The following is a 14,435-nucleotide window of genomic DNA, read 5'->3' as shown; positions in this document are numbered from 1 at the left end:
CAATACTGGTTTTCCTTCATGCACTTCCATAATTTCATTCCTTATTTTTAACTTTTATACTGGTTTCAGTATTTAGAGGGAAGTACTAAAAATATTATGCAAGCTCTACATTTTTCAAGCCTTAGTATTAGTGATCATTTTGTTTTCTATTGTGGGTAGCAATAAAAATAATGGTTAAGAGTAAAATATGACATTCAATTATGTAAGCAATTCCAAAGTGAGGCTATGTTTTCTTTTACTGAAATATACTGAAAATAAAAGTAAATTGTTTTTATTAATTTTTTAAAAAATAAACACTGATTCCAAGGAGAGCAAAATGAGGTAAGAAGAAGGAATAAGAAATAAACATGTTGACATTTAAAAAGCAGCCTGTATTTTATGTTAATTCTGGGAATAATCTATTATAATTATATTGTTTCATCTCATAAAAACTAAATGTACCACATTTAGTTAAAAATTTTAAGCACAGGGGCTTCCCTGGTAGCGCAGTAGTTGAGAGTCCGCCTGCCAAGGAAGGGGACACGGATTCGTGCCCCAGTCCGGGAAGATCCCACATACTGCGGAGCGGCTAGGCCTGTGAGCCATGGCCACTGAGCCTGCGCGTCCTGAGCCTGTGCTCCACAACAGAAGAGGCCACAACAGTGAGAGGCCCGCATACCACAAAAAAAAAAAAAAAAAATTTAAGCACAATGGGTTTCCTCACACGACAGAGGCTAAAGTATTACCAGTAACGTCTTAAAGAAATTTCCCGATACTAAAGCTATAAAAGTATGCATTTATCTTGTTTGGATAAGATTTTTTTGTTTGCTTACTTTTCAACTTTTGTCTTTAAAAACTTGATCAGCATATAACAACTCTATGGTTCAATTTAAATGTAAAGCTAGATGTGAAAATAGGTTACTTCTTCACACTGCGGGGATAATGAATGCTAGATAAAGGTAAGAAAGTTGCTAATAGCCATAATGGTTTCCCTAACCCGACTAACTCATTCTCCTCCTATCTACCCTATTTCTCAGGCCCCCTCAATCAATTATTCACCAGCAAAAAAAACATAATCAGTCCTAAAGCATTTCTCAACACCAACTCAGTCTTTGAGATCTGCTATAATTTGAACCATTGCCTAAATGGCCAATTTAAACGCAACTCCCCAATGTTTTTAGTTTGGTGTACAGTGAAAGTTAATTAAAGAATAAAATCTACTTGCTTTATCAACAACCTTAGTTTGCAAGTCAGGTAAATTACCAAAGGAGGAATCTTAATATTTTAAAGTTCTATTTCACTACTATTTCTGAATTATCACATAATGCAATTAAAAACATGATTCTTCATGTGATCTGATAACTCTGTTCTGCGGTGACAAACTGCACCCTGAATCCCAACACCCATTTCCTAAATATTCAATTCGTCTCCAGAGGTACTGTATTTGAGTGTGAGGAGAAGTGTAAATCTATCACTACTACCTAAAAAACAGTTCAAAATACCTTCATCTATGTAAGAAGCCCTTAGAAATGAATAACAAGATACTTTTTAAGTCATATGGCCCTTCGGCAATCAAATACCATCCTTTAACCCAAATTAAGTTTGCACAATTTCTTTTGGAAGCTGAGGAACACAGACTACAGTACAGTTTTTGTTAAGTTGTAGTCTATTTCAGCATATTGAATAAGAAGAAAGTTACAGTAAGACCTTTTCCAAATCAGAAACATAAAGGATAATTTGGTAGGCCAGGGAAATCTAAAATAATCTATTAGCACACAATTCAGAAAGGGAAACTTTAGTGTCACATTTCCTTGGATTCAAAACACCAGGTAAAGAGAACAAAACTCACTGTCGTTTCTAAGAAAAGAGATGCAAGTTACGTACCTTGAGAAAACAGATCCAAAAAATAGTTTTTAACCCTACCAGAATCAAAATGATCATAATTTTGGGTAAAAAGAATTAAGTAACCTGCATGGTACATTCAGTAGACAAACTGCACACTAAATTACAAACTTTATCATGACTAAACTGATCAGCAAAAGAAGTGGAAGAAGTTTCCCAAACTTTCACAGAGGTCATCACATCTCCAAATATTAAGTTAATCAATTTTCAAAACATACTAAATAAATATAACTAGACAGGTCCACAGATATAAAAGTACTGTCGAGGGCAGGGGGTTGGAGGGGAGAGAGAGAGCTTCCTGGTTAATCGCACTGAATAGTTCTGTAAGAGTAATCAGCCTCTTCAAAGCAGCTGGGAGAAAATCCACACAAGCAGCTGACTCTGCAGACTGCTCTGTACTTTTCCAAATAGAAGTAAACTAATTACTTGTGTTTCAAGTCCACAGAATACACAGACCTGTCATTCTAGTCTTGCTCTGAGGTCTGACATAAGAATCTGCAATTTCAGATAGCTTAAGCAAAAAACATTTTTTTAAAAGATGTTTTCATAACAACGGAAGTTCATTAAAGGAAGTACACATAAGAGTAATGCAGTACCTTACTCTGCAACTTTAATACCTTGCAGATAGGTGTATTTCCTCAACTATATGAAAACCTTATTAGTTAGCAGGGAGCAATATAATAAACAAAAAAGACTACACACATACTACCTAGCATTTGACTGATACCATATCACAAAATCTAATTCTGAAGTACCCCTCACAATACTGACAGGAGAAATTCACTGTACAGTCACCACCAATTCTTAAACTTATCTGGGGCTTCCCTGGTAGTGCAGTGGTTAAGAATCTACCTGCCAATTCAGGGGACGTGGGTTCGAGCCCTGGTCCGGAAAGATCCCACATGCCGCGGAGCAACTAAGCCAGTGCGCCACAACTACTAAGCCTGCACTCTAGAGCCCACGATCCACAACTACTGAGCTGGCATGCTGCAACTACAGAAGCCCGCATGCCTAGGGCACGTGCTCCGAAACAAGAGAAGCCACCGCAATGAGAAGCCCGCACACCACAACGAAGACCAGCCCCCCAGTTGCCACAACTAGAGAAAGTCCGCGCGCAGCAATGAAGACCCAACACATACAAATAAATAAATAAACAAACTTATTTGAAGGATCTTTGTAAGAATTTTCATTTTGAATGTAGACTTCAGGTATAAATCTTAGTACTATACATATTAAGTTTCCTGTCTGTCTTCCGTCCCACTCAACTCCCAGCAACATGCTGTCTGCCAAAATAAAAGATTTAAATTAAAGGAGGCATCTTCAAATCAGAGGAATACAGCTAAAACAGAACATCTGTAGGGCAGAGCACAAGTGGACCTACAGCATATAGGATCAAACTTACCAACTGTAAACACAATAGTAAGTACAGTCATATAAAACATAAGAGAAAGAGAAACAGATATTTGAGAAGCTGAACTGTGCTGTGAGTAAAATACATATACAAATTAAAGGCAACCAGCTCCTCACCAGCTGCTCCCAGCTCTGGGCATTAGAGCTTAGTTGTCTTTAGTTCCCTTCTTTATATAGTACAAGACAGCCCAAGAGAGTAGATGCTCTGAAATTCTTCTAACAGTGATTTTCCTCTTTGGCCTTGGAAATGTTATTCAACCTCTTCAGGTAAATAATTAAATAAAAACTAAATTCTCAGGGAGTCCTGGGTATTAATGCACATACAACGATATTCTGACCTCAAAAACGGAATAAAATCCAAACTTTTTAGCACGGCAATCAAAACCCCATTTGATCTAACCTGAAGCACAGGTGTCTATAAACAAACAGCAACTTTCGATTCCTTGTTATCCTAAGATCCTCCCTTTGGTCACCCAGTTACTTCAGCCTATAAAATCTTTCCCCCTCTTCTGCCTACTAAAATTATACCTGTCCTTCAATCACAGTTTAAAAGCCTTCTATGACCCATCCACCCACCAATCTTCCAATCTTCTCAAGCATATTCACTCTTCTTACCTCTAAACTCCACTGTGTTTTTCATTTATCTCCATTATTTCATTTTGCTTTACATGCAGTAAATTGTTTACATGCACCTTCCCCACCGCAGTGTAAGTTTCCCAAGGGCAGGGATGCAGGGACTCTGTGACTCATACAAGCCTAACAGTACTTTACACATAGTTTGTGCTTAATTGTGGTACCAGGCTGAACATGAGGTGATTATCAGGCAACATCATAAAACTGATACCCTAAATCACTGGTTTTCAAACAGTGGATTACAACCTAATGAGTCATGAAATTAATGCAGTGGGCCACCATCAGCATTCAAAAAACAAAACAAAAAACCCAAAATACTGACGGACTAAAAAATACCAGAGTGCATGATACTAGTAAACACAGTTTTGTGAAACTTGTTTCAGGTGTTTTTTTTTTTTTAAACTGGGTGTAATAAAAAATCTATGAGTTTCAATTTTTTAAAAAATGGTTTTAAACTGCCTAAATTTTTTTTCCAAATGTGGGCCTGGAATTGCACCACCCATACACTGGCTCTTACTAGACTGCCTAAGTGAAGCACAGAAACCATCTCTATAGCTGACAGTCGAAGAACAGAATGACCCTAACTGGCGCTAACCTAAACCACTACAATATCCTTTGTGCCAGCAATGTCAGCATCTAACAATGAACTTACCACAGATCATGCTCCCAAAGCACCGTGCAGCGATAAATCATAAATGTCTGCTTGTCAACTGAGTCTCTTTGCTTATCTACCAGATCATAAGAATTATTCCCAACGGGACTTATCTAAAAAAACAATTATCCTTTAGAGCGTGGTAATAAACCCTCTCCTGAAACAAACTGGAAAAGTGGTGGCTGGAAAAAGAACTGTTCTTCACCATAACTTATATGACCCAAACAAATCTTCACGTTACTAACAAAAAATCTTTTCCTGGTCACAGCAACGCTGCAGAAGACATTTCCGTGGGGAAGATAATGCTATTTTCAAATTTAGTTTTATTATTTTGCCGCCTCCACTACCTATGGAATTAAAAGTATTTCTTGGGGTTGCAATTACAATCGTCATGCTCTCTTCACTGATAACCAATAAAGATAGCAACAAATAAGGGCAAAGAATGCCTATTTTGGTCCCCCGTCTTCTACCCAATTTAACAATAAGAGAGACAGGGTAAATAAAGATATAACACAGTTACATTTCAAAATCATAGAACCAAAGTTCAACTGCTATCCAACTTCATAGGGATATGACTGAATTTTAAGAATTTTAAGTGACTTCAGTCAAGAATAGTTGACTATTAACAGTCAAGAAGAGCTGAGAAAACAAAGAAATGGAAAATACACTGGATTTAGTTTCCAAAGACCTGGGTTTAATTCTGGTTAACATTCATTAGTGCAACACCCAGTTTCCTCTCTTATGAAACAGGGATAATACTCATACATTCATTCAGCAAGCGTTTATAGAAGAGTACTTTCTATGTGCCGCTAGATATTTAGCTACGGAAACAGCATAGACATAGTCCCTGCCACCAAGGAGCTTATATTTTCCCTATCTCACAAGGCTCTTGTGAAGATCAAATGTAAAAACACTGTGCAAACTGTAACACTATACAAATTGCAAAGTAATATAATAATAATTATTAACTTGCTCTACCTCTTAACCCTCACCTTTATTACAACAGCTTATCAAGATTCAAAAAATAAAGTGCAGATGATTAGATACAACAGTTAGTCCACTATCTACTGAACTGATTTTCCTAAGGGCTGGGATTTCAAGAGCCTAATAAATCACTTTGTTCATATAGTCTTAGCTAATGACTCTCTATATAATCATGACAATAAAATGAACTGAGAATTAAAGGCTTGTAGTTTCACTCCAGGTATGGGGTGGGTATGTTGGCTGCATTACCCACACCTGGCCAGGGAGTAAAAAATAAAGATTTCTAGGCCCCGTGCAAGACCTACTGAATCATAACCTTTAAAGGGTGAGCCTGAGAATCCATACTTTTGACAAGCACACCCAGTGATTCTTACGCTCACTAAAGCTTGAGGATCACTGCCATGAAAACTTCCTTTGATCAATAACCATGATTTCAAACACCATTTACAAAACCTACCTGGAAAATCTAAGCCAAATAGAATTCAGCTACAACTGAGAAAGCAGATCCTAAGAATGTACTTTTTTAACTCATAAAAATATTTCATGTGGCCCCAACCTCTTTTTAGTCAATTTTCAAATTTTCACATAAAATTTTAAAAAAACAAAAACAAAAAAGAATGCCCATGACATATTTATACGTTTTTAAAATAAATTATCACTAAACAAATATATATACACCCACAAACATCTTTTTCTTATGGTTTAACTTTAATACAGAAAAGTTATATTATCTTGTAGCTCTCAAGAAGTAAGGTGGGACTTCCCTGGTGGTGCAGTGGTTAAGAATCACCTGCCAATGCAGGGGACGTGGGTTCGAGCCCTGGTCCGGGGAGATCCCACTTGCCATGGAGCAACCAAGCCCATAAGCCACAACTACTGAGCCTGTGTTCTAGAGCCCGCGAGCCACAACTACTGAAGCCCACGCACCTAGAGCCCGTGCTCCGCAACAAGAGAAGCCACCGCAATGAGAAGCCCGCGCACCACAACGTAGAGTAGCCCCCACTCGCCGCAACCAGAGAAAGCCCGCACGCAACAACAAAGACCCAACGCAGCCAAAAATAAAATTAATTAATTTTTTTAAAAAAGAAGTAAGGCATATACTCTCTGCCTAGCATAAATATATCATGATATTGAATGCTTACAAGCCAACCTTAGGGTCCATGCTTACTGAAGACCATATTACCCAAACACCAAAGAGACAAAACAAACTAGCCAACAGACAAACCTCATCTCTCAAAAACAGACAGTACAATATCCATATCCACTGCACACTTAAACCCTCCTAAGGGCATCTCTCAAGAAATCAATCAAGAGCCCTTGAAACTATCTTAACCTTAAGAAAATCACCTGAAGTCTAATATTTCTTCACATGCTATATGATTAATGCAAAGACATATTTATTTTGGTTCTATTTGTTGAAAGCATCCTTCACTCACTAGTCTCCAAGTGTATATACATCAAAGGGAAGACACTCAATATATGTTACACTGGAAAAATTACAAGGTGAAGGCTAACATTGCCATTCAAGAAAACTTTCCATCTGCAGTAAAATTCAGAGCCCAGAAGGCTTGTTCATACTCCAGCACCAAGGCCTGCAACATGACTCTTTCCCTAACCAGTTAGAATCTAGTCAGTTTTGAAGGGAGAAAGGACAAACCAAACCACATTGAATTTAATTTAATGACTTCTCCTAGATTCAGTTAGGACAAGGCCTTGGTAAGCAGCCTTTAAAGAAATGCACAGAAAAAATGCTCTTTTTTGTCCAAGCTTCTATTCTCGTAAATCTCATCTGTTCTTTCAAACCTCTATCAGTTGTCCAAACTACTGCAATATATGAAAATTGGAATACAATAATTTGCATATTGGAGGAAAGTGTCTAAAATCGGGAAAAGTCTTAATCAACAATTATCTGTTTAAGAAGGTCCAGACATCCACCTATAACTCGATACAAACTACATCTACACAATAATAATCTACCTATGCCTACTCTGACCCTACTTGGCACTTCATCAACATGCAAAGCTTACCTGGGACAACAGAGAGGTTAATTTAAGGAACATGGGTGAGAGACAGAAAAAAGTGTTGCCTAAAGAATGCTTTAGGAAAATTAGCATCAACCTAACCAAGATCAAAACAAGTAGCAGATACAGATATCCCTCAAGAACAATGTCTGTTTGGTCTCTGTTTTTCTCCTCTCACTTGAAAACCTAAGGAGAAGATGTAGACTTTGGAAGAAGGGAAGGACAGAGAAAGAAACTGTATAGTTGAGGACCCAAACAATTTACCACCTATCCTGGCTCTGTTACAACTATCACTATTTTCACTATAGTAGCAGAGAAACTTCAAAGAATTTGGAAATCAAAATACAGTTGGAAGGTGAGAATCCAATGCCAGGTAGATGTCCAATCATCACAACATTCCAGAAAAAGGTTCTCTAAGCAAAGAGTGCTCTTTTTGCCCCACCCACTAAAAGAGAGAAAGTTGTCTACTCATCACCACTAAAATGTAATGTCTTTTCTCTAGAAGAAGAAATGGGCCTAGACTGGAACCTGGGCCTGAGGCAAGTCCTTCTGTCTGTCTGGGGAATCATCTGAGGTCTCCTTTAGAGTACCTAGTTTGTACCTGGACTCTGCTGCAAAAACCACAGTACTCTACTCCAGTAAAGAGTAAATGATTTAGAACTTTATGATAAATTTATAATTTTAAATAAATACTTCAGTTTTAAATTTAAAAATAAACAGCTGGATACAAAGTTAACTTCCAAAGGGAAAGGAAAATGACAATTCCAAGAGCTTCTATCAGAAGGAAACATCAGCCACAGATTTTGAGTTATCTAGAAAGAAAAGAATTAGGTGCCCAGGTACAAAGCAAAAGGTCACTACTGCATTCTGCATCTGAATGCCCTGACACCCAAAAAATTAAGAATATATTATTGCCAGAGTACCAGAAAAGTCATAGGACATTAACAGAAAAAAGAACGCATCTATTTACAGGAAGGACAGAGGATAGGTATAATAGCTTCAAACACTTACTTTGGTGAACTACCCTTTCTTGAGGTGGAAGGTAAGAGGAAACAGAATGAATGGATACCATAGAGTAAGAATGTCAAGGATAAGGGTAAGAGGCATAAGCTGAATAAGAAGGGATAGACTACTCTATAGGTCCTTCAAAATACTTATCCCCTTGAAACCTTGATCAAACCTACTGTATAAACCTACTGTTCTACTAGAGGAAAGACTGAAGGTTATGGAAATTATGGTCAAAATAACATTTATAATAATGAGAAAGAGGGAATTCCCTGGCGGTCAAGTGGTTAGGACTCTGCGCTTTCACTGTGGTGGGCCTGGGTTCAATCCCTGGTGGGGGAACTAAGACCCCTCAAGCCGCGCGGAGTGGCCAAAAAAAGAGAGAGAAAGATTCATGAGGGCAAATCCTAGCACTGAAAGAGAGGGCAAAAGTGTGAAAAAAGAATATACAAGAGTCACTAAGCAGGAGAGAGATACAGGATTGAAGACTGCTGAGGAGAATGGAGACAATGAGAGCATACACCACCTACCAGTCAATCAGCAGTCACTATACAAATCTTAATACAAAGTATAAAAACACAAATATAACACCTGGATTAAAGGAGTAGGAGGAGGTCTGCAAAGAAACTGCAAGACAGGGCAGCATCCTGCCAGAGCTTTAAGGTATTCGGTGAGGAAGTAAGGATGAAGGAATATGAAGCAGGAGGCACTGCAGCAAGGAAAGAGGATGGGTTTCAACATGAAAGAGCCTAAAAAAGAGAAAGAAGGGAAAACAACCTCAGAGAGAAAGAATAGGATAAAGTCAAGCATGATATCACAAGAGAACAGACTAGAAGAGAGAATGAAAATGGCATGCCCTGAAAAAGTGGGGAGGTCAAAGACCCAAAAGGGGCTGTAGTTTGGGGGAAGTAGGAGCTAAGGAGAGCTCTACCATAAACCCGACTTAAAAAAAATATGAGTATGGTGCAGAAGTGAAGACAGTGGCCAGAACAGGGATGCTCTCAGAGCGATGTGGTGATGGAGACACTAGATTCAAAATACTGGTGTGATAAGGGGACTACTGTGAAGAGAAACTATCGTGTCAAAGACGACACCACCATCAAAAAAAAAAAAAAAAAGCAAGGGTCAGAAAAGAAGGTATTCTCAGAGTATGAATACAAAAAAGAGGGGAGGAAAGGGACACACGGTAGGACAGAAAAATATAGAGAGTGCTTAACCATAAGGAGAGGGTAACTAAGGAAAGAAAAAGGAGTGCAGCGTGGAGGGATGATGTTTCCGGAAGAAAAGTAGGAGCCGACCAAAGGTCCTGCCTATTTGGTTTAGAGGGCAGAAGGGACGGTCCACGGGGGCTAAAAGGAGTGGTGGAGAACAAGAAACTATGATGCTCAAGATGAGAACTTGGGGAGGACACACAGTGGCTGGGTCAGAAAAGGAGATGCTGTCAGTCAGAAGCAGAAAGAGGTTCAACAAGAGGAAAGCAAGGGGAACCGAGGAGCAGAAAGCAGCATGCCAAAGGGGAAGGCAAGGGGGCAGAAAAGAAGCCAAAGCAATGGGGGCAGGGGTAAAAGCAGTAGGGGCGCTGGGACACTGGAGATTACAGGGAGGGTGCGGGGGTCCCAGAAACCCGGGGTGTGGGGAGGTAAAACGGCCAACCTCCATGGAGGAGCGGGGGGCCGGTTCGGGGGTTGAGAGGAGGTGCGGCCTGAGGGTGACAGGGGTAGAGGGGAAATGCAGGGACAGAGGGGAAGGGGTGGGGCGGCGGGCAGCCCCGATACTCACACCTCCAGAATGCGGTCCCCCTTGCGCACCCCGGCCCGGTCGGCCGCCCCCCCGGGCAGCACGGCGCTCACATGCTGCAGCGGCGCGTACAGCTCCCCGTTGATGCTCCGCAGTTGCCCGCCCTCGCTCACTTGGCCCCGCACGTTGAAGCCGTAGCCGGACTCGGACTTGACGATGCGCACAACCCGCGGGCCGCCGCCTCCCCCGCCGCCGTTCCCGGCGCAGTGGAGCCCAGACCCCCCACCGCCGCCGCCGCCGCCGCCACCTCCGTTCCTGTGAGGGGCTGAGGGGTGAATCCCTTCCCCGTCCTCATCCGCCATCTTGCGAGCGAGCAAGCCGTACTCCCACCACCCTACGCCTCCACTCCCTCCGCGCGTGCTCGGCCTTCTCAGCAGCCGCGCGACCCCCGGCGCGCGCGCCCGCTCCGCCGACGGCGGGACCCGACTCGGCCACGGAGCTGCAGGCGCGGGTAAAGGGGAGACAGGGGGCGGGGGGAAAGAGGACGGTTTAGACGCCGTGAAGCCTCCTGGGAGTTGTAGTTTCTGAATGGTGGGGGCGGGGAGAGGGCTGGGCCCGGGCCGGAGCTGAGGTTATGTGACGCAATTTGGGCGCAAAGCCTGCTGGGGGTTGTAGTTCACCTTTCAAGCTCTTCTTAGGAGTGTCCTTCTGGATGGTGAGCAGGTAACCCAGCCTGGAGTGGAGGTGACAGATTCATCTGCGGACGTGGAGGATGTTTTATTTTTCTTTCATTTCATAATCTTTAAAAAACAATAATATTAGGACAACTTGATGTTTGTGTCAACATAGTCTTAAATTATAACAACTCGTTCGCTCAGTACCGTATGTGTCTACATACTTTTTTTTTTTTCAGTCCCCGCGGGCTCGCAGGCGGAATCTTAGTTCCCTGACCAGGGATGGAATCGGCGCCCCACCCCCACCCCCTCAGTGGAAGCGGGAGTCTTAACCACTGGACCACCAGGGAAGTCCCTATATACATTATTTTATTGAATGACCCCAACAATCTTGTGAGACAACTGGGTCATGAATTCGCTTCTCTATTTCAGTATGGGGAAACTGAACCAAAGTCATCCAGCTGTTAAGTAACAGGAACCAAGGCCCAGTTATTTTTGTGCTACTTTCTTTTCATATATTGCAACTACATAAAAACTTGCCCCATCTATGTAAAAAAGCATATGTGGAGGAAACTATATGGTCTCAGTGATTTAGACCTGGACATTAGAGTGTCCAAGTAATAATTTCAATTGAGCAATGATTTTGTTTTTTAAGTTTTAAAGTATCCATATTTTTTTTCTTATTGAAATATAGATGATTTACAATATTATGTAAGTTTCAGGTATACAACGTAGTGATTCACAATTTTTAAAGATTATACTCCATTTATAGTTATTATAAAATATTGGCTATATTCCCTGTGCTGCACAATATATCCTTGTAGCTTATTTATTTTATACACAGTAGTTTGTACCTCTTAATCCTCTACCCTTATCACGCTCCTCCCCCCTTCCCTCTCCCCACTGGTAACAACTAGTTTGTTTTCTGTAACTGAGAGTCTGTTTCTTTTTTGTTATATTCACTACTTTGATTTATTTCTTAGACTCCACGTATAAATGATAACATACAGTATTGAGCAGTGATTTTGAAGTTACCGTTATTTCAAATTCATTTTGTTTCCCCCAACAACACAGTAGAGTTCTGTGCATATGGCAGCAATTGATGTTTTTTGGCTACCTACCCAAACACAAACTTGCAGATATTGTGCAGAATGCCTAGCAAAGGCAAGTAAGAAGAGCAAGAGCAAAAATAATGAAAAATAGCATACTTAAGCACTTAACTGCTCAAGTCTGGTATTTGATTTTACTCTACTGGCAGGCTAATAAATTAGTTTGTTACTGTATCATGGATGCTGATAAAAGACACAGAATTCCTGGGTCAGAGACAAAGGACTTTTACTCGCGACATAGGGAGCAACTTGAGCTTCAGCCCCTTTGTATCAATTCCTTTTGCCCCCCCAAGTGCCACAGGGATGACATGAAGGGCTCAGATGAATGCTGTGCACTTGGTGGGCTTACACCACAGCTGGGGAACCCGCTGTTTTGTCGGAAGCAGTAAGCAAACCTGTTCTTTGTCCTGGAGGGAGAGCTTACTTCAATACTCACAGCTGCTAACTGTAAACATAACCCTGAGAAATGACCCTGGTAAAAAGCGGTCAGGGCTTTGCATTCTTGTCATACCCAGGAAGATGGGTAGAAGCATGAAAGACCCATGAAAGACTGTCTCTCTCAACGTAGCTATGTGCCAAACACTATTCTAAGCACTTTTTTTTTTTTTTTTTTTGACTGTGTTGAGTCTTCGTTGCTGCGCACGGGCTTTCTCTAGTTGCGGCGAGCTACTCTTCTTTGTGGTGTGCAGCCTTCTTATTGCGGTGGCTTCTCTTGTTACAGAGCAGAGGCTCTAGGTGCACAGGCTTCAGTAATTGTGGCACGCAGGCTCAGTAGTTGTGGCTCGCGGGCTCTAGAGTGCAGGCTCAGTAGTTGTGGTGCACGGGCTTAGTTGCTCCACGGCATGTGGGATCTTCCCGGACCAGTGATCGAACCCGTGTCCCCTGCATTGTCAGGCAGATTCTTAACCACTGCACCACCAGGGAAGTCCCCTCTCTCTTTTTAAAATCCCTGCAACAAATACACCTTCCAGTGACCCCATCTCCCCTTCAGTGAGTCACACGCTTTTGTAATACCCTCCCCTTGAGTGTGGGCAGGACCCGTGACTTGCTTCTAGACAATAGAATATAGTGAAGATGATGATGTGTCACTCCCATGGTTACAGGTACATTATATAACATTCCTTCTTAGCTGACTGGGGTGAGAGTCTCTTGCTGGCCCTAAAGAAGAACGCTGCCATGTTGCGAACTGCTGGTGAAGAAGGCCCATGACAGGGAACTGCAGGAGCCTCTAGGAACTGAGAGTTGCCCTGAGTGGACAGCGAGAAAATAGGGCCCTCAGTCCTAAGCCTGCAAGAAATTCTGCCAACAGCCTTGTGAGCTTGGAGGAGGATTCTTGGCTCCACTAGGGAACATAGCCCAGCCAGTGCCTTGATTGCAGGCTTATGAGACCCTGCAGAGGACCCAGCTAAGCTGAACCCTGACTCCTGGACCACAAAAGTTATGAGATAATAAATGTGTATTGTTTTAAGCTGCTAAATTTGTGGTAATCTGTTACAGGACAATAGATAATGGATATAACTCCTGTTGCATCTATGGTCAGTGCTACTCAGTTTCGATCAATTTAATACTTAGTTTAGCTTTACCTTTCCAATCTGAACATAAGCTTCTTGAAAACAGGGAACTTGTTACATGTGACTTGTCATGCCCTCAGAGTGTATCAGAGAGGCACAAGAGAAGGAGCTCAACAAAGGTTGATAGAATGTTAGTCCAGGAAAGGACCATAAAGTGGCTAATAATACCTGCTGCGGAGGGACATGGTGGGGACCAAATGAGAATATGTGGGAAACACCTAACATAATATTAATACTTAGCACAGAGCTATTATTAAGAGTACTAATAGGGAGGGAGGCTCAGGAGGGAGAGGATATATGTATACACATAGGCTGATTCACTTTGTTGTACAGCAGAAGCTAACACAACATTGTAGAACAATTATAATCCAATAAAAAATACTAATTAATATCACATCTAGCCCTATTCCCTCATTTTGCTGGTAAAGGAATGGCTCCCTCCACTATCACCCTTTGAAAAAGGAAGTAGATCCAGCAAGGTACAATGATTTTCAAAAGTTATTCCGCAAGGCTTCCCTGGTGGCGCAGTGGTTGAGAGTCTGCCTGCCGATGCAGGAGACAAGGGTTCGTGTCCCGGTCTGCGAAGATCCCACGTGCCGTTGAGCGGCTGGGCCCGTGAGCCATGGCCGCTGAGCCTGCGCGTCTGGAGCCTGTTCTCCGCAACGGGAGAGGCCACAGCAGTAAGACGCCCGCGTACCACAAAAAAAAAAAAAAAAAAGTCACTCAGCAGATCAGTGGCCAGCACCCAACCCTAAGCA

At 41.7% G+C, this 14,435-nt stretch overlaps 1 protein-coding gene across 1 annotated transcript in view; it reads right to left on the bottom strand.

The window, feature by feature from the left end:
* The window catches only part of SNX27 (sorting nexin 27), an 85,024-nt gene extending 74,149 nt beyond the window's left edge, over positions 1 to 10,875 (bottom strand). The window contains exon 1 of the mRNA XM_032646869.1: positions 10,366 to 10,875. Within this exon, the coding sequence (XP_032502760.1) occupies positions 10,366 to 10,685 (320 nt within the window). The 5' untranslated portion in view covers positions 10,686 to 10,875. The remainder of the gene's footprint in view (positions 1 to 10,365) is intronic.
* Positions 10,876 to 14,435: the final 3,560 nt, after the last annotated feature.

The sequence above is a fragment of the Phocoena sinus genome, chromosome 1, assembly GCF_008692025.1.
Source record: "Phocoena sinus isolate mPhoSin1 chromosome 1, mPhoSin1.pri, whole genome shotgun sequence".
Taxonomy (NCBI): Eukaryota; Metazoa; Chordata; class Mammalia; order Artiodactyla; family Phocoenidae; genus Phocoena; species Phocoena sinus.
The sequence above is the reverse complement of the archived record's forward strand: the minus strand, read 5'-3'. Positions and strand labels throughout refer to the sequence as shown.